Here is a 21,188-nt window from a genome sequence, read left to right as displayed (position 1 = left end):
ATGCTATATCATGTTTAGCAGGAAGCTAGCGAGCTAACTTCCGCTTACTTCCTGCTAACTTCTAACTCCATTGAATGTAATAAATTCTGTTTTCATGGATGCCTGGATGTTAAACTTAATTGTTACACCTGGTAAAGCAGCAACACTGATCATTTTATCAAAGATGAAAGAATTTAGACAGTTTTTAACTCTCAGTGATGCTGCAGTGTTCGTTTGACTTTGGGACCTCAAGTCGACGGAGTTTTGGACCCAGATTACTCCGCGAGGCTCCTGACTACGGCAGCAGTAATGCTCCAACAATCCATCAAGCGGTGCGCCTTCATAGCTTACCAAAGTCACACTAAAACATTTTTTGACAGATTTCTGTGCGCCGTGTACCACATAAAATCGGTTCGAGGTCAGTGACCACAACCAGAATTCATACATAAGGTGAACCGGATTATAAGATGCATTTAGAGAAAATTCAAGGATTTTAAGTGTGCCTTTTAGTGTGTAAATATGTTATACAGAAGAAAATAATACAGTGGCTTTTGCAAGTCACTGTATATCACGATATATATCGTTGCCGCAGATGCTTCAAATTATACCGCGATATGGATTTTAGGCTATATCGCCCAGCCCTAGGTCAGACTGCAAAATGCTCAGAGAAACTAAGAGCTACATGTCAGACTCTTAGGTTCTCAGTTAACATGTTAAATGTTCATGACAGTGCAATTAGAAAAAGACTGAACAGGTGAAGGCCTGTCAGGAAGGGTTCCCAGGAGAAAGCCTGTTCTCCCTAAAAGAACAAGCCACATTTGCAAAGCTGCATCTGAACAACCCACAAGACCGAACAATGTTCTCTGGACAGACGAGTCCAACGTGGGGCAGAGTTTGGTTATAATGAGAACATCACACTGGTGAAAACCGAACACAGCACATCAGAGTTTCAGTGCAACAACAGAACATTAGTCAGAGCTGTGAATCGAAGACATCAGGACACAGTTATATAACACCATTTCGTCAGCTCTGAAGAGCAGAGTGGTATTCTAAATGCTGAGTCAAAAGGGCTTTTGTAGCCTGACATGAATACTGGAAACACTCAGCACCTGTGGATATGTACATTCAGCATCAGGTTTAAAAGCTTTGTTTTCCTAAAGCACAGCATGAAAGCAAGTAAATACCAGCAGGTCGCTGAATGTCAATGACTGAAACTAATTAAACACTCAGCTCTGTATTCAGAACTGAAACACTGAGATGAGGTGGCTATTTGAATTCTTCACTGCTTTGCTCTCGTCTTCCAACAATAATGCTACGTCCAGATGAACAGAACCTTTTGGGATCCAACAATGCAGCTTAAATAACATATAAGAAGTTCTTACAGAACAAAGGAGGTCGGGATCAGGGTGCACATGTTTTGATCGTGTTCACAACACAAGATTACACGAGAGAGCTGCTGCACTGGTCTGTAGTCTTTCAAACTAAAGTGTGCTCTTGTCGCCACACCCCAATAAGTGATGTCACAGCAGGTATTCTGCCAATCACAGCTGATGGAAAGCACCTGCTGTCACATCACTGATTGGAGCCAAAAGTGCAATTTGGTGTCACACCGTAATCAACTCGGAGGCAGTTTTCTGTCCGATTCGGTGCGACTGCGACGCCGTTTCAGTTCTCTTAATTTTACAACTCGAATTACATCAATCAAGCTGTCCAATCAGAAATCAGCTGGAGGATCCCTGAAGCAACAGATTTAATAATCAGTGGAGTCATTCTCTTACCTTCATGTTTGCCCTGAAGAGGTTTGCTCTCCTGCCCCTCATGGACTGCAATGATCTTAAAGTTGTACGTTTTAGAAGGATCAAAGTCCTCGATGACCAGTTTTGCTTCCTGCTTTGATGCCTGAACCACCTTCTGCTCTCCGCCTATTAAAGAAAAAGCACAGACACTTAAGACTGATAATTACAAGCAAGAAACACACACCCCACCCTCTGGGTGTGCGGCCCTTTCTCCTTGTTTCTGTTTGTATGTTAAACCTCACCCCCACATGCATTCAAGTCAACTGATAGACTCTGTATGATAAAAACCGATGAAGCCTCTGGATCTGAGAAGTGAAGCCAAAGTCTCAGTTAAGTTTCTTTAAGCTGCAGCCGTTATAAACCTCTGTTGGCAAAACAATATAGAGGTCTATGAGAAAATGACTCAAAGTCTCATCTCAGTAAACATTTTCCTGAAGTTTTATGACTTTCATTGTCTAAAACCTACCATAGGGTAAGACAGACCATTTACTTTAGAATAAGCAGGGTGTTAGCCAGTCGTTTTAATACAGAGACCATGGTAGACATGAGGGTTAAGCTAAAGATATGCCAAGATTTATCAAATCAGTCGTAAATCTGTCCAAAACAGCTGCCACAGAAATGGTGTTAATTCAACAGTGATAGCATCTTGTCCTCACAAACACTGTGAGGACAAGATGTCCGTGCAGCTATCAGTCGGTGAGGGTACGAGCTCATCCCCCAGGACTTATTCACAGCACGACACAACCTGAATTTTAAGGCTGTGTTTAAACCAGTGAAGATAAAACATAGCTAAATCAATAAATCACCTCACACAGGTAGACAGCAGCGGTTGGACTGCATGCAATAGAAATCTGGCTTTGTTTGACCTTTTTAGTGTCAAGAAAAAACAATTCAGTGTCATTTTGGACAGCAAGACTGTCGGTCACACAGCGAAAGTATATTATCGAGAATTTCAGGAGGATTCTGTGTTGTGTTGAGTGTCTTTAGTAAGACTGCTGCACAAAAACAAATTAAATACAAAAAACGCTTCATTACCTTTCATTTTCTTTCTATTGTAACTCTAACCTTACAATTAAAGTAGATTTGGCAGAATAATTTTCAGTGCCAGCCTCCTTCATAATGTGACAATCACTTTGTAGATATTGCACAACTTCAGTAATTTCCATGTAGTTATGTTTTCAATTTAACACAACGCCTGTTTAGGAGCATAAAGATCACTGCAAAGCTTCAAAACTTTTTAAATTAAACTTTCAGGCTAGATATCCATCCACATCAATAGGTGTGTTTCAGATGTGCATTATAAGAAATGGGGTTTTTTTTTACATTTAACATGTTCATGGACACAGCTGGTAATACAACACACGGCCCAGATATATGCAGAAAGAGCCCGAAAGGGCAAAGAGAACAGGTAAGCTTAAGAGTACATTTCATTTTCTGTAACAGCTGTAATTTGTTCTAAGATGAGGTCATCATGACGATTAAGTAAAAATTAAAAATAGATGTAAATCTCTGGACTGAAAAATTTATGACTAAAAAACAACCTTATGTTGTTCAGTTTTCTCTACTCCCAAATTTTACAAACCACTGAGTTGACTTGGCACCAGCACTGTTGTACCGCTACAATACAGGGTGGGCCATTTATATGGATACACCATAATAACATGGGAATGGTTGGTGATATTAAAGTCCTGTTTGTGGCACATTAGTATATGTGAGGGGGCAAACTCCTCAAGATGGGTGGTGACCATGGTGGCCATTTAGAAGTCGGCCATCTTGGATACAACTTTTGTTTTTCCAATAGGAAGAGGGCCATGTGACACATCAAACTTATTGGTAATGTCACAAGAAAAACAATGGTGTGCTTGGTTTCAACGTAACTTTATTCTTTCATGAGTTATTTACAAGTTTCTCTTTGACATGTCGAAGAGGTTAACACGTGAGGAGCGGATCAAAATTGTGTTGATATCTGGTGAATGCAGTAACCGGGTCATTGCAGCAGATTTCAATGCAAGACACCCTACGTGACCACCCATCTCCCATGCTACAGTCAGCAAACTGCTTGCTAAGTTTGGTGAAACTGGTTCAGTGTTGGATTTGCCAAAATGTGGACGCAAGAAAACTGTCACTAATGAAGAAACATCAGTGGCTGTCCTAGCTTCATTCAGCGTAGCACTCGCCGCATGTCACTGGAGAGTGGATTTGTCGAACATCCCTTCGGCGGATATTAGCTACTCACAAATGGCACCCTTACAAACTCCAGCTACTGGAGCATCTCAACGAGGATGACCCAGATCAGCGCACAGAATTTGCAGAATGGGCAAAACAAAAACTGGAACAGGACCCTCAGTTCACGCAGAAGATTTTGTTCAGTGATGAGGCAAACTTTTATGTGAATGGTGAAGTTAACAAACAAAACCACCGCTATCGGTCTGACACAAACCCACATTGGATGGATCCCTCCAAGACTGTTGGAACAACAAAAGTGATGGTTTGGTGTGGTATATGGGGCACAACGATAGTGGGTCCATTCTTCATCAATGGAAACCTCAAGGCCACTGGATATTTGAAATTGCTACATGATGATGTGTTTCCCTCTTTATGCACTGAAGCTGGCACGTTCCCTGAGTTTTTCCAGCAAGATGGTGCACCACCACATTATGGGTGCCAGGTCCGAGCATTCCTAGATGAACAGTTTCCTGGAAAGTGGATTGGTCGTCGTGGGCCAGTTGAATGGCCTACGAGGTCTCCTGATCTGACCCCCTTAGACTTTTATCTTTGGGGTCATCTGAAGGCAATTGTCTATGGTGTGAAGATACGAGATGTGCAGCACCTGAAACTACGGATACTGGATGTCTGTGCTGGCATTTCTCCTGCGGTGTTGTTATCAGTGTGTGAAGAGTGGGAGAAGAGGGTTGCATTGACAATGCAACACAATGGGCAGCACATTGAACACATTTTATAAGTGGTCAGAAACTTGTAAATAACTCATGAAAGAATAAAGTTATGTTGAAACCAAGCACACCATTGTTGTTCTTGTGACATTACCAATAAGTTTGATGTGTCACATGGCCCTCTTCCTATTGAAAAAAACAAAAGTTGTATCCAAGATGGCCGACTTCTAAATGGCCACCATGGTCACCGCCCATCTTGAGGAGTTTGCCCCCTCACATATACTAATGTGCCACAAACAGGACTTTAATATCACCAACCATCCCCATGTTATTATGGTGTATCTATATAAATGGCCCACCCTGTATACTGGGCTCCTTTTGGCCATGAAGGCAGTTTAACCTGTGACTCACGCGTAGGGCAGACAAATATCTGCAGCTGCATGAATAATCGTCTGTTCAGCTGTGCTGAAACTAACCGGTGAAAAAGCCTTGAGCAAACGCTTTCAGATCTGTGAACTGCATCTGTGGGGTCAAAGCCACTTTTTCCTATTTTTGGTTCATCCTCGTACAGCTATGCTTGTGTAATATTAGCTTTACAATGCACAAAAACGTGTGCTGGTCCGAGTTAACAAGAATGCATGAAAGTTATTGCCTTTTGCAAACAGGAAAAGGGATTTTTTTTGTTTAGAAAATGTCTTTCAGTTCAAAACGTTACCTGTAACGACTCCTATGCTGAAGCTTTGCATTTACCCTCTGACTCTACATCACTTTTTATTATCAGATTAACAATAAATTTTGTCAAAAAAGGTCAATCATTTAATAAATCTGCAAAATAGAACATATTTAATTCATGTAAGCTTTGAGTGGAGGCTTCACAGACTTCCTTCTGTTCACATACCACATGAGTGTCTTACTTGAGGGCAGATGATCAACCAGCCACACCAAGCATGTCTGTTTTTAACTTTGAGTGATATCAGTTTTATGAGCGTAATGTTTGTTGGTCCTTTACTGGATCTCGAGTATTTAATGTTCTTGAACAAATTGGGCCTGTTCAAGAACACTTTACACAAGCAGATGACTTCTGATGAAGATGCGTGGTGTGATGAGATTGCCATTGACCCCGTGTTGAACACTCTGAGTTCAGTGTCTCTCGGCCATCATTACACGTGTGAAGCGTGCACACCTGCCACACACCGCTGTGCAATCTCAAAATATGCTAAAACGATCTCTTAAATTGCTCAAGAAATATTGAGAAGCCCCGGGCTTCAAAAGCTGAGGGGAGAAACTGAGGATGTGAGCAAAAATGTAATAGACTGTAAATAAAAATCATATAAAGAGTATGTGTTTAGCATCCGATTCTGCCAAACGCGCTTTGCTGTAGCAGCAGGAGAAAGTTTTGGCAGAAGTCAGCAGTTTGCAAATTGACTGTGCAGTGTAGGTTTTTGCTTCCTGGCTTGAGAGAGTGTACCAGATATTTACTGAGCAGTCCAAGATCATCAGAGTAGCACATGCTAATTAGTTTAAGAATTTGTGATGTAAGAAAAGTGCTTATTCTTTCTTTGCCTTTTTTTCACGAGGCTTAATTAAAATTAGCCACTTTTCCTTCTGTTCATTTCTCGTACTTTTCCTGCTGCTGGAGAACAAACGTTCCCGTTGGGATTCATAAATCTTAAACTGTCAGTTACCAAATCTAATTTCTTCTGCAGCAGCTGCTCCTTCAAATTGACTGACAGCAAAAACCAACATGATACGACGCTTTTTCAATAGCAATTGCTTCCTTGAACTTTTGACTGTCAAAAACAGCATCTTCAACCCTGAAGACATTTTAATTCAATTAAATAATAACTGGTTTGTTTCACATTTTGGAAGTAAAAAGGTAAATGACTCGAGTCTTGGGCTCAACCAGGAATAGACAAGCCTGATGAAAACCATTCGGCAGAGCTCTACAAAAACATCCCTGCTGATTAAGAAAATTAACTGCTGCTCAGTCGCTGCCTTTCCACCTTCATTACCCTCGCACCGATACCAGCGGCCTGCAGCGTGAAGATGATCGTTCCCGTCATTTGCTCCCTGCACTTAGCCCAGAAGGCACTCAGTCATCCCGGCACTTTCACTTACTTTTTAGAAATAATTTTTATCCTTTTCTTCCAAACTAAGCACTTCCTTAGGCAACATGTTGCAAAGCGGGCCTGTGCGAGCACATTTCAGAAATAAGGGCATCACGCTCTGCTAAAATGTCAAGGCTATTTGGAAACCCGTAAGACTGTATAAAAAGCCATGAAGCTCGTGAGGCTGCAGTGTTCTCGACTGAGAAGTTGAAAGCTTTCTCGGCCTACAGTACAATGTGTGAAAAATGAGAAAAGGCCTCTGTGCTTAAAGGAAATTCGTGTTTCTATAATATCATACATAAGAGTGGGGCAGAACATCTGTGGTTGCCCATCGCTGTTTGATTGCTTTGTCTAATTTAGTTGTCTGCCTCTTTGGTAATTGAGCTCAGTGAATAAGTAACCAGGAACACACACATACTAACTCGCAGGACTTTTATAATCTTTTTCTTTCTCATGGTTGCTATAGGGGTCGCCGACATCTCATCCTCCTCGGTCAGACCAAAGCTTCACTCCATATTTGAATCTTCTCTCTCAGCTTCCTTCTTCTCCTTCTCTTGCCTGGCAGCTCCATCTTTGGAGCATCCTTTGTCCAACATGCCCACACCCTCCTCTGCACATGTCCAAACCATCTCACCCGTGGCTCTTTGGCTTCATCTCCAAATCGCTCAAACTGAGCTGTTCCTCTGATGTACTCCTTTTTGATCTCGTCCATTCTGGTCACTTCCAATGAAAATCTTAAGGAAAATCTTCATCTCTTCCAACTTGATTTCCTGTCTTTTTTGCAGTGCCACCAAAAAATGCATCACTGCAGGTCCCACTACCATCTTCCCTTCCACTCCTCCACTCTCTGTCACAGATCACCCCTGATGCTCATCAGCCTAAACTCTCTTCCTCACCTTCCTGTAGTGACCTGGAGGCGAGCAACAGAATATTTCACTCTCTTCTCTCGGCATCTACATCATTCATTCCTCCTTCCTCTTCAGCATACCTCCACCTCTTTACTGTGCACCTAGCCTTCCAGTACTTTTATTATTTCACTTTTATGCCAATCACTTGTTACATGCTTATACTCATGGCTATACTTATGTAGCAAGTCTACATTCCTGTGCACAACTAATTTCTGCATTCCCAAGCCCATGCTCTGGGAGTTTCCTGCTAGTCATCTACCAGCAAGTTTCCATTTTTTCCATCCACACACCACAGGCAGTGCACCCTGATCGTGTAACAGCATGAATTATTCCCATTGCTGTTCGGTTCATTAAGAGGCTGCCAGGTGTCTTTCATCTGACTTCTTCATTTTGGTCCTTTGGCTTGCCAGTTTCTTGCAGCTTAAAACAATTCCAATTAGGTGGTTTTGAATTGCTTACCAGAACAGGATTGTGTGCGTACTGCCCAACCCTTTACGCAGTGCCACAAAAACAACATACAACAGTAAGTAAGCCTTCAGTTTAGTCACCAAATGAAAACAGAGCCATTCTCTGAAAATACAAACAAAAAGAGAAACACGTTATGAACATGTTTTTCTTTCTTTGACAGGAGCTACAGATAGAGATTTTTTCTGGATCTGCTTCTTTTCAGTTTTATATCCAACATCCTTCTTTCCATTTGCTCTCTCTTCCTGCCTCTCCAGCTCTATCCTGCTCTATCTATCTAGTATCTCCCTCCATTTGTATTCCTGTGTCACTCCCTCCATCTGCCCAATTCTACCTTAGAGTATCAGGGGAAAGCTGCACCTTATCTGACTTTTTCTCTATTACTATGATCAAATAGACATTCAAACCCCACCAAAAGCTACAGGTTTACTTGATGCTAAGGTGTCCTTGGCTACTGAAATGCGAGATCTCCAATGCGCCCATTGGAGTGCGACTGAGACATGTTGTATAAGTGCTTCAAGTGCTCAAGGAGAGCAGATCTATATAAGACCCATATACCATCCATGCATTTCATGTTTGTTGACTATAAGCTAGAGCTGGGCGATATGAGATTTTTTCATATCACGATATGTTTTTTTCATTTCAGGCGATAACGATATCTATCACGATATAAGCCAAATAACTATATTTGTAAGATTTAAATGTGCTGTTGCTCACAAGTAAAATGTGAAATAATCAGCAGCTTGTTTTTATTTAAATATTTATTTCCCATAATAAGTTCAACAGGGTAGATGTACTTAAGGAACATGAGACTTTTTCAGATAAATAAAGGCAAATATTGCAAACTACACAAAAGGCAGCCGCTAAAGCGTTTAAGTTTCAAAACAGAACAAACGAAACAGACTAAACTGTCAATTCCACTTAGAAACAAAATATTAATTCTAAAAATAAATCTTAGTTTGTTTTACAGAAGAACAGACAAAACTGACTAACTTTTGTCAATATCAAATAAACTGAGAACTAAAAGGAAATTCTCAATCTCTCCTTGTTGTATAGCTGAGCTTTTCAAACAGTTTTAACAGTTACTTTAGTCTGACAAAAGCCGAATGACGAATTAGCGCTTCCAGTCAGAGACTGAGGCTACGTCCACACGTACACGGGTATTTTTGAAAACGGAGATTTTCCGTTTTCGTTTTAAAAAATAATCCCGTCCACACATAAAGGGAGAAATGAAGGAAAACGCTGCTATGAACATGCCAAAGCAGCAGGTGGCGCTAGATTCCTAGCCGTGCAGAAATGTTGGCCAATCAGAAGTCTAGAAGCCTCGGTGGGAAAAAGTAAACAAAGCTGGGGCATAGAAGCAGAACCGAGTCGTATGTGTGAAGGGACAGTAACTGTGTGTATATGTAAGCATTTAAACACTGCAGAGAGTAGAATTAACAGTATTGTAGAAATTCATTTCACCGAAACAATAACGTGGCGCACAGTGTGACGCATGCACCAGTTTATTGTATTTCCAGACTTGCTTTCGGCACAATTTACAGTGCACGCTACTCTATTTTTGTCAGACTTGAAATAGCCGAAATACCTTCACACTACGGAACTTCTATGGCTCTTCCGTTCGACAATCTCTCCGGCATTGGAACCATCATCCGTTTTCTCTTCGGTCACGCTCGGTTGATTTTTCTAGTCGGCACACTCATTTCCTCCATTACACGCTGGCTCCATTACCCGCTGGCTGCTTCCCAAACAAACCCACGTGCGGCTTGGCACTTGTGCTGTACGTAACAAGTCACGCGACGTGACGCTGCGGCTGTGATTGGTTCGGCTCTGCGCTACTTAATTTAGATTGGCTGACCTTTTTTTTTTTTTTTTTTAAGAGGACGAGAGCGGCGAGGTCTATCGCGATAGCTTAATTTCTCTATCGAGTAAAAGTTATATCGCGATACATATCGTTATCGTTCTATCGCCCAGCTCTACTATAAGCTCTCCACGCCCCTGTTTTCTCCCCACCCGATCAGATGTCTGCCCGAATCCTTTTTTTTTTTTTTTTTTTTTTAAAGGGAGTTCTTCCTCCCCACCATCACCGCTTATTCAACATTCATTACCTGATGGCTCAAGTTCTGTTCCATATTTGCAGAGTTGTTCCTCATAGAAGAAAATGGTTTCTTATTTATGTTGTGGTGAACTGAACTGTGAAAAACATTGAATCTATTTGAACTGAATATTGGAAATTAAGTCAATGGCATCTTTGGCCTTACAGATTTGCTTCATCCATCTTTAGACATTAGACATTCTTTTGGAAATAAGACCAAGTTTGTAGGAAGTTGTAGCTTTTGACAGGTAGCCCCAACTACCACCAACTCTTTGCCATTTCTATGTGGTTATGCATGCACTATGATTTTAGTACATTTAGGTGCTACTTCACTGAGATGAAGAGTAGGAGCTATTTTTCTCCTCTGCTGATGATCCGTCCAAACAGCCTTTCTGATAATGTCTTTATAAATGCTCTGAAGGACGCCTCATGCTGCCCACACGTGCTGTGGGAACATTCAAACTGTGCTGTTACTGAACCAATCCTTGTAACTCTCCATCATAACGGTAACAGGACTTGGGGACAGGTTGACAGTTTTAAAAGCAGCACCTTTTCCCACTGCAATAAAATATCCCTTTTTACCCTGATGTCTCCCTCAGAGGAAAAAATATCCATCGAGACGACAGATAAGAAACGGCAAAAGAAATTCTAAGAAAAATGTTGCCTCTCTGCTCTGGACACCCTCTCAATATCAGCAGCTGATTCCAAACTGGGTGTTTCAACAGAAGAGTTCACAAATCTGTTCCAGTTTTTACAGCATTTCTTGCAGTTCACCTGGGAATACTGAGGGGATTAAAAACAACACTGTTGTTCTCCAAGTTCAGCATACTCAAGCACACACACAATCTCTCTAATTAGGGCTTCGTGTTCTCCATTTCTTAATCCATTTTTATCCTCCCCACCAAATGAGACACACCTAAAATTAACCTGAATCAGAGGAAGTGTTGGCATTTATTTGGCAGCACTCTGAAGAGAGCTGAGCAGTGTTAAATTAGACTGTACAAGCTTTGAATCAAAGCGATTTGTGTATCGATAAAAATAAAACAACTATTCTCATTTAGACAGATGAATGCCCATGAAGCAGCTTTATATTTAACACTTGTTGGTAGAAAAACCTTGAACAACTCTAAAAATAAACCCAGCATTCATCTTCTCTCAGACTGGGATCCAAACTTTTTTGTCTTTTGAAGAATTTCCAGAATTTATTGTTTATGGAGAAATTGAATCATATATTTTAAATAAAATACATTCCCAAGATGCTGACACGGCTCCTATATCATCCAAATAAAAGTCTCTTTATGACACATTGAGTAGTTTATAAACTAATAACACTTGCAAACAGCAGTATGATTCAAATTCCAGGCTTTCAAGCTTTGCATCAATATAAACAGACAGTAAAGATGTCTGCAGTGCACCTGCTTCCACTAACAGTGATTAAAAAGCCTTGGCCACAAGTTTGAAACCGAGTAATACCACTTATGCATATAATCACAATGTAGCTTAGGAACTATATACAACAACTATATACAACAACTATATACACATCATCATTTTACAGCTGTAATTATCGTCAGCGTATGACAAAGAATTCCTTCCTTTAAAATGTAAAAGCAATAAAAACAGCATACGCTCCGTGATTCAAAGTCAGGAATTCAGATTAAAAAAGCAGTGCAGAGCTTTTCATTTGAAAAGCTGCATCAGGATGACAGAGTCTGTGAGAGCCAAGTAAGTATAGTGCCAGTTTACAGTCAGCTACCAGTTAATTAGGTGCACCTGGATAAAACGTATGCAGGCTTGCCCTTTAAACAAACCCTCCTTCAAGAACCTCATCGAGTCAACTTCAGAGTCATCCTGGAAACTAATTTATCAACTCCATTTGTGCATACTGACTATAAATAAATAAATATATTAATTTCAGTGTGTCTCTATTCAATTACTTCCAAGGACACTTGCATGTAGTATCCCACATGCACTCCCCTGAAAACGATGAGAGTTCAGCAGTGTTGTTCACTCCAACAGAAATCAGCATGTTGTCTGATACAACATAAAGCAACGAGGTACCGAGCTGTACCTCCTGACTGGCTGTGCGGTTAAGTGTCCAAACCGAGACGTCTGTGCTCCAGTTTTGTGAGTGAAATTGTGAGAGAAGCAATTTTTAAAAAGAACAGAATAAATAAAAAATCTTCCTTCTTTCATCACGCAGCCAAGATGCCAACTACTGAGGATGTGAGGTACACAGCGCTGCTGTGGGGAAGTCTTCACTTATGTACACACAGATGCAGCTGAACTGGATACAAAATAAATCCCGTTGTCATCAATAAAACCTCAGATTCAGCCAAAGCTTTGCCGTACCAGTGTTCAGCTGGACGTCGTTTTACAGAGCTGTAAAAGCCAAACACGTCAAAGCCTTAATCAATAAATCAAGAAAATGTCAGCCGCAACCAACCACAGGCTACCACACTGGCCACACGAACAGCTCCAGTATCAGTTATATCAGATCCTGTGTGTGGTTACGTGTCTCTCTCTGCACAGTGAGTTATGAACCTGCTTGCAAGCGAAAACCGCATAAAAAGGTCGATTTGTTTCCCCTCAGGGGAAGAAGTTCAACTGCTGTGCTCCGCCGTGCATAGCTAGAATTTTTTGTCCCACAAGCAAAAGACAAATACCGCATTGTTAAAACATGATTTATGAAAAGACATCATTCATATTAATTTGCAGATGCATTAATCTGCATCTGTTTTTCATTTCAGAGCACTTTTTTGTCATTTGAGAACAAAACCGGTGCAGCTTTTTACTGCTCCTGCTGACGGTGATTGGTCTTTAATGACACGCCTTCCTGCAGCCATCACTGCTGAGGGACCCTTGAGCAAAGCACGAGACAGCCGATCCATCACAGAGGTGTGACTGTGGGCAGCTGTGTGAACACCAGAGAAGATTGCGAATTCCTCGTCAAATTTCCCGGACAAATCAAGTCTAAACTGGAAGGTCTCTGCAGCAGCTCTGTGCAAAGGTGAAGCCTGAAAGCGCTCAGCCTGTGGCGCGTGGTGTGGGATTGTCATGTTCAAAGAATTTGCTAGTTTATTCATTTTGTTTGATTTTTGCAAATGATGAAGCACAAAGCTGCAGATTCAGTCTGATATCCCACTCTCACAGCAGTCATCATATCACACTTCAGTTCACATCGTCTCTCCCAACTTAGCAAATTTCTCACTAGGTGTAGCAACTTTCCCGTCAGGAGGAGTGTAGAGAAAAGTTTAGGGCTCTCGCTGCGCCACACCGGAGGTCAGCACAGGGACAGATTTCTCTCTGCGAGCAGCTCACAGCGGGGCCGAGAGACAAAAGACGCATTCTGTGGCTCCGCAAGCGATTGTTAAAATCACAGCACAGCCATCATCGTAAACGAACCACACTGTGGCAGAAAAACTAATCGTGTGTGATTTTGTAAGCAGCCTCCAGCAGTGGCCAAAGCTTTAAGTCTGCTGACTGCTGCCGAAAAAGTTAATCAAACCAACAAACTAAACAACTAAATGTGATAGTCACCGTCAGACCCAAACCAATTTCCCTCTTTTTAACGATGAAGCTACTAATAACAGGTGGAGACAGTGTAGGCACAGACTCAGGATCAGTTCTGGATCTTACCTGGTCGTGTGGTGTAAATGACTTTGTAGCTTTCAAACTGTCCTTTGGGTTCTTTCCAAGACACGTGCAGCTTGGTGGGGCTCAGGACTTTGGTACGAAGCCTTCTTGGTGATGAAACTAGACATAAAAAAAACCAATACACAGCTTTACACAATAACTGTCAGTTTGATATTTAGTGTATAAATGTGAAGAATGAGTGGTTATAAAACTCCTTATCATGCACCATCAACATCCAATATTTTGCTGTAATATTGGAAATGAAACTGATGTCATCATTAATTTATTAGTAGATTGTGTCCATAACAATGGATGGAGTTCAATTTAGCCGACTGCGCGACATGGTGTCATACAGCTGCAGGAAAACGTTTCAGTCCTTTCAGATTTCCACATTTCTAATTAAAGACGACCTAAAGCATCATGTGATTTGCATCACTTCCTCCAAATAAAATGCTCAAAAAGTACAGAAAGTTAAGTTTATGTGTCATCCAGTCACAAAAAACCTCTGGCTTTTTGATCTTCAGCAAAAATTCTAAGAACTAAGAATAGCTTTGAGCACCACTACTCCTCTGTAGCTACCAAACTGATACATTTACACTCTTTTGCCTTTGTAAATATGTAACATCACAATATAACTTACTGGGTTACATTTGATTAGTCTCACAGGACTGTTGGTGATTCACACAGATAAAGACTCTGTCAGTTGTAATATTCACCTATTGTGTATGTGCAGGTATAATTTTATAAATTCAATATTCAAAAATAAAAAAAACTCCTTTGCATCTATTTTTTGTGACAAAAAAAATGATGGATCAATATAATCAGCTGCCTTTCCATGAGCCTTTCACCTCCAGCAGACTCCACCCTCATGGTGTTTTGCTCTCCGCCTGCTGCAACTTCTGGTTGGAACTACTCTTCAGCTCAAAGATGGCGGAGCTGGAGTCCGTACGATCTTTACACGACAGACTCACTGAAGAAGCAGCAGAAGGATAGCCAGCTGACAGAAAAACAAGGAACAGGAAGAGCTGGGGCTAGCTGACATTTCAAAATAAGAGCAAGGAACCTGTCCACTTCTAAACTGAGCAAGGTTGGCATTCTTTTGGATCATTTTGGCAGCTGTTAATTTATGTCTACGTATATCTGGTAAACACTGAATTCTGTGAAAAAATGATGATTTTTTAGTTCATATTTATGCAAAAATATCTCACCAAAAACTTTCCCCTGCAACTGTACGCAACAAAACGTTTCTCCTTAATTAGTCACATAGAGCATCGGCGCTCAGGAAGTTTTACAATCTGCACGTTTCACAGAATCTGCTCTCCGTCTGTTTTACTTCAACACACTCGTTCATCCGCTGAGCGCAAAACACAACTGTGACTGACTCGAGTTAGATTGAACTCCCTCCAGAGTTATGATGGCGTCGAGGCAGGCGATCCATCTGTGCTTTTAAACCGTAAGGAAAGAGGAGAAAAAAATAAGGAAGGATAAATTGTATCTCATCCAAGTAGAGGATACACATCAGAGAGATTAGCTTGCACAGATGTCACATTAAAAAAAAGCCCCAAAAGTCCCATTTTCCTCCTTTTCCTCATCCTCGTCTTCCTGCTCTGTGCTTGTCTCCTGTCTGCATCAAAGCGACACCCCTGCCTCTCATCCTGATTAGTTGTTGTCCCCGTCCGCACCCTAGAGGGCTACATATCCCCCCTTTCCCGCCTTCCATTCTTCACCTATATTCATTTTCTCCAGCTTACGTGCTCACTGTCACCTCATCTGTCCCCGAGTTGTATTCCATATATCCTTGCTTGTCCTGATCTCATTTTCTTTCCCTTTTTATTATTTTTTTCTGCATCTGTGCTTTGAAATATGTCAGGGTGCGAAGAGGATAACAAAAAGGAGGGAATGCGACTTCTTTTTAACTGTTAAGAGAAAAAATAACAAAGGAACCAAAAGGAAAGACGCTGGAATAGCATCTCCACACTATTCCTCTCCTGTCCTCAGCAGGAGCACCTGATCCACTGAGCTGCACAATGTCCACACACACTTTACAATGGCCTCAACCTGTGCACAAAACCTCTGAAAGGTCAACAACACTGCATTGGGAGAACTTTGTTTTCACAGTTCACCAAGCGTGTATGTGGCGTTGTTGTGTTTTTGCATAGACGCTGGTTTAAAACACAGGGATAAGGCTATTGTAAAGCACTGCAACGGCAGAAACCACATTTCCAGAGTCAACAACCAAAACAGCCTATCATTTCCACACCAGCAGCGCCAAATCCCAGATAATAAATATGTATTATTCCCCAGTTTACTTTGGTTAACTGTGGAAAAAAAAAGAAAAGCCAGGGGGTGGAAAATAAGATATGAAACCCACAAACTCGTCTCTGTGTTTGTGTACTCATTATGAGGTGAGCCATCTGCTGCTGCCGACTTCTTTAAATACCTACACGGAGATTGACGCCTGCTGTAGCTCAAAAGCTCAAGAGCGGAGTAAACAAGAGCCTTGTAAGAATGGTTCACCCAAAAAAACCCAAACTGTGGGTAAAGTCACCTCTTACAGAATTCTTTTACTGCTTTATATCTGCATGTGTGCATGCCGCTTTCTCCAGGTGTAACATGATAACGTATATCAATGTTAAACATGAAACTGGCACGTTTGAAGAGAAAGTAACAGTTTTAGGTCGATTTAGATGGCAATCAAAGATTTAGTCAAGCCGATAAGGCTCATCACCCCAATCCTCTGCAGCATTTTGAGTGAACCACCTCTTTATGCAAAGAGATTATCTGCAGAAAACTACTCATGTAGGTATACAAAGAAACTTGAGCTCAGCACAGGAAGGATAATCCTGATTTTAGTGGAGAAGATATGAAGCTGGTGCATTCCACAGCAGACAAATATACAGAAACACACATAAGGAATACAGTACCAGTGATTGCACCAACCTGCGGATGAGAATGAGGGCTGCATGGGATTTCGGCTCAGGTATTACAGATCTCTGTCTTGGAAACAAAGGATGCTCTCTCGTCTGAAGAGAGCTGCTCAAATCCCAAATGATTCGAGAAGCAGATTTCGCACGGCTCTGTTTGTAGTGTGGTTGAACTCGGTTGCGTGTTCCCGTGTGCCACATCTGCATATGTGTGCATTAATTATGTATACGTGTCCGCAGCTGGAAGCAAGCGTTTTCTGATGTTTCCACATTAAAAAAACATTCTTCATGCATTTTGTTCCGGGGAACTCAGGTGGTTGTTTTGAAACCTGCCGATTCCTTTGCAGCTCCATGCACACATGCCTTTTACACACACACTCACAGAAAGCCGTGGATCTTCTCTGCAGGATTGTATTATCACGCAGAGACAAGTATTGGACGGCGAGCGAAGAGCCTGGTGACGACAAAAGGCCTCACCAGTAGAGATGGGAACTTAATTCTCATCTATTTTTCATGGAGAATCCTGTGCAAACAGCCGAGGATGGAGAAGGGCCCCACCGCACCCTCCGCGAGCGGTGTGGCAAGCCGGAAGTGCAAAGTTTGAAGTGCATTTAAAGTCAGTGAGAGCAGACTAAAAGGGCAATATTAGGCAAAAGGGCAACAGTGAGCAGAGAGGAAAGAATAAGGAATGAGAAGGTTTAACAGGAACTATTAAAAAACAAGCTGGAGAGTTTTCTGCAAATCAAAGTCACTTTGAAAAATACTCTGACACTGAGGTTCTTGTTACCAAACACACTCTCATCTTAAAGATGCAACACAGGACATTTTAACACCATTTTTACACATCGGGATAATTACTGCACAGCACTCCTTATTTTTCCTTCCCATACCTAACACCACGGCTTGAGGTGGAAAAGGTCTTTAATTGTTTTACACCACAAAACAAGAAAGCAGTGCTGAAGGCAAACTGTGCTGTCAGTGACGGAAATGAATATTGGAGCTCAACAGGTTTGAGTCACTGCTCATTTCTTTTGCTAGGAAAATGGGAAAAGCTAGGGGTGTCCAACTCCAGTCCTCGAGGGCCGGTGTCCTGCAGCTTTTAGATCACCCTGGGTCAACACACGTGGATCAAGTGATTAGTTCATTACCAGCCTCTGGAGAACTTGAAGACATGTCGAGGAGGTAATTTAGCCATTTGAATCAGCTGTGTTGGATCAAGGACACATCTAAAGCCTGCAGGACACCGGCCCTCGAGGCCTGGAGTACCCCACCCCTGGCTCAGACCCTCTTAGGAAAGCTGTCTGACTATTTGTTTAACTAGTCTTCAGGAAAATTTCTCCAGGCTTCTTCAAGGACATTCAAAGTTCTCATTTGGATGTTGGCTGTCTTACGTTTCACTCTATGTTAAGATCACTCCACACAGCTTCCATCATGTTGTGGAGCCCGCTCATTGACTGGTCCAGGTATCCCTTACTGCACTGGCAGTGTGTTTTGTGATACTGACTTTGCAATCAGACACTAGAGAGTTACTGTCCGAGACCGTTTGATGCTTTAGTGAACAATGAATGGATGGACTGAAGAACCAGACGTATCTCTCAGGTCTCGTGTCCTGTCTTTTAGATACTTTTCACTTGCTGTAAATAGTTTTCTTTTGAATCTTGCTTCTTCGTCTCCCACACTTGTTCAATTTCCTCAGTGTTTTTTAATGACACACTGCCGAGATACGCCAAGATTTCAGTGAACATTTTGGGAATCAGCTTGTTGGTGCAAAAATGCCATTTTATGCCTGTCAAACTGTTATCTTTGGCATTTTCTGTAGTTTCAACTAAAGAAATGGGAACAAATCATATGGTTTGTGACAGGCTGTAACAAAGTGGCTTAAAATACAATGTAAAAATGTCTGTTTGCTAAGATGTTCCCTTGGGTTAGATCACTTTTATATGCTTGAATGAATCATAAGTCAGCATTAAGTGGCTCAACAAATCTCTGATAATGGTAAGTTACAAAGACGGGTCTGAAAATGAATAAAAAAGTAACCAATGTCTAAAAAAAACAGTGAAAGACAGTCAAGACTTTTGCAAGTAACATCTCAATAAACAATAACTATTATGATGATAATCTTATAATTATTTATTTGATAACTTTGGCAGTCCTACCATCATTCCACACGTTTCATTCCCTTTAATCCCAGAAGTTCTCTTAACTAAACCCTTAAAATGACTTCAAAATAACGTTGGCATTTGACCACACTCATCATGCCTGTTCCCCCCCCCCCCGGGTTTAGATACCTGCTCCTTTATGTCTGCAGGCAACAAAGAAATGAAAAGCTCCTCCAAAGCTGGGACTGAGCCTTTGAAATCATTCTTTGACCTTTTTTTTTTTTTAATGACAGGTGCTGAGCTCGAGGGTAATTTAAGACAAGCGCAGAGTAATTTCTTAAAACAGCCTCAACTTTATGGCACAAAGAAAAAATAAAAAAATAAATAAGTGGAAATGGTTCCTTTGCTTCATATCTATGGATAATTTAAATAGATATGAATTTGTTTCTGATATATTATAGCCATTCCTCAGCTTTTCATGTTAAAGTTTCTTCTTCTCTGCAATAAATCAGAGCCATTGCAGTGAGCAGTTTCACTTGTGGGAGCTGTCCAAGCTGCTCGGAAACCTTTAGCTCTTCCCAGGTCACTGCTGTAGCCGAGGCTCACGCACTATAGCCTCTTCACTGAGGAATGCTGCGGTTTCTCTCAGTTTACTCGCACTTTAGCCAAAACCTAGCAACTCTCCTTATTGTGAAAGAGTTATTCTGTTGTTTACTAGACTTATTCTCTCTGCAGAGCGACGGGTGAATATGGACATTATCCCTCCAGGCTTATCAGGGTAATATCCTCACTAAAGGAATTGATCTGTTCCAGTGCAAAACATTTTGAAAACCTTCAAAAAAGCATGTTTGGTGAATTTTGCTTATTTTTGTCCAGAACACGGACTCACAAAAGACAGCGTTTCACTTCCTGTTCACTTTCTCAAGTTTCTCTTCCTCAAATGTTTCACATCAAGAGTTTTACTTCCCAGTTATCATATATAGAATAAAATAATCATAATGTAATAATGTTCATGGTAATGAAAAGAAGCCTTGGTGTCACAATTTAATACACCGAGGCGACGCAGAGTTTCTCAACATATTGTTGTAAATAAGAAGGAAAACCGAACCCTCTGACTCCACCATTGTACTCTAACACTCGGCTTTGTCACTATTCAACAATATCAGACACCACAAACATAAAAAGTGTCACTTTTGTGGTTGAATATATTAATCGTGTCGAGCTAATTAAAAATATGACTGAATGAGATTAGAGTTGGATTAATATGAAACACAGTGCAGGGTAAAGGGTGGGTGGGCAAGAAGACCGCCCATGTACTGTCCTAGCTTTAGTGACTAGCTTCCAGCCAATCATGACGAGGTATACCCGAGTCACCTGGTAGCGGGCACAAAGGTAAACCAACTACGGTAAGCTCATTTTCACACAGGACGAACTTTCACACTCTCAACATGCTATTATGGCGTGGCACAGCATCGGCCCAAGTCCTGAGTGTGTGGCTGTGGAACAGCACCAAGCTTTGGTTTTCAGCAGGTTTAGAAACACTTCATGTTCAGTGTTGCCAAAAACCTTTGAACGTTAGCCAAAGCAGAAGGTGTTTGGATGGAGCGCAAGTACCTGACTGTGTTCAAAGCAAAACACTTTTGAGTATGTTAGAGGGTGTTTTTCCCCACCAGACGTGACGCTCGACACATTAAGGCTGATTCCAAACTTCATCTGAGATCCATGTGGTCAGGTCAAACTCATTCAGCTCAGCCAATTCAAGACACGTCATGAATATCAATCAGTCATTTTCATTCTTGACAAAAGGTCTAGAAAAATATGGTGTTTAAGGTTGTTCGTAATGGTGTTAAGATTAAGAGTCATCTCTCACTAACAAGGTAATATATTCAATCCTAAATGGGTTAAACAGGGTGAAAGACAACGTCGGCATGTAGAGTGATTTAAAAAAAGAGGGAAAACAACACAAACAGCTGCTGATTTAAGAGTCATGGTGAAGCATGTTGATAAACTTGATCAAATTTAGATTCGGGACTTTTGAAGATCTCACAGCTTCTAACGAGGGTTACACAGACATTTGTCACTGTCATTTCAACACTCCACGGTAACTCATAAATAAGATGAACACGTGTATTTTTTAACACTGTGACAAAACGTGCCACAGCAAAGCGATTCGGCTAAGCGACGGCAAAACTGGTTTTCTCATTCCGACTTTGGCATCGAGGCTTTTCCCAGAGAAACAGACAAAAGGTTACCAATGAACCTGCGATGCATGTCTTTGGAGTACCAA

The 21,188-nt window shown here is 41.3% G+C and overlaps 1 protein-coding gene across 2 annotated transcripts in view; it reads right to left on the bottom strand.

Annotated features, from left to right (window-relative positions):
• col14a1b (collagen, type XIV, alpha 1b) overlaps positions 1 to 21,188 on the bottom strand; it is a 169,552-nt gene that overhangs the window by 145,767 nt on the left and 2,597 nt on the right. For both annotated transcript variants that reach the window (XM_080862841.1, XM_080862842.1), the window contains exons 3-4: positions 13,882 to 13,998; positions 1,758 to 1,901 (exon numbers count right to left, since the gene is read on the bottom strand). In XM_080862841.1, coding sequence (XP_080718967.1) covers positions 1,758 to 1,901; positions 13,882 to 13,998 — 261 coding nt within the window. The remainder of the gene's footprint in view (positions 1 to 1,757; positions 1,902 to 13,881; positions 13,999 to 21,188) is intronic.

Source organism: Rhamphochromis sp. 'chilingali', assembly GCF_963969265.1.
Source record: "Rhamphochromis sp. 'chilingali' genome assembly, chromosome: 17".
NCBI lineage: Eukaryota > Metazoa > Chordata > Actinopteri > Cichliformes > Cichlidae > Rhamphochromis > Rhamphochromis sp. 'chilingali'.
This window is presented reverse-complemented; position numbering and strand designations above follow the sequence as displayed.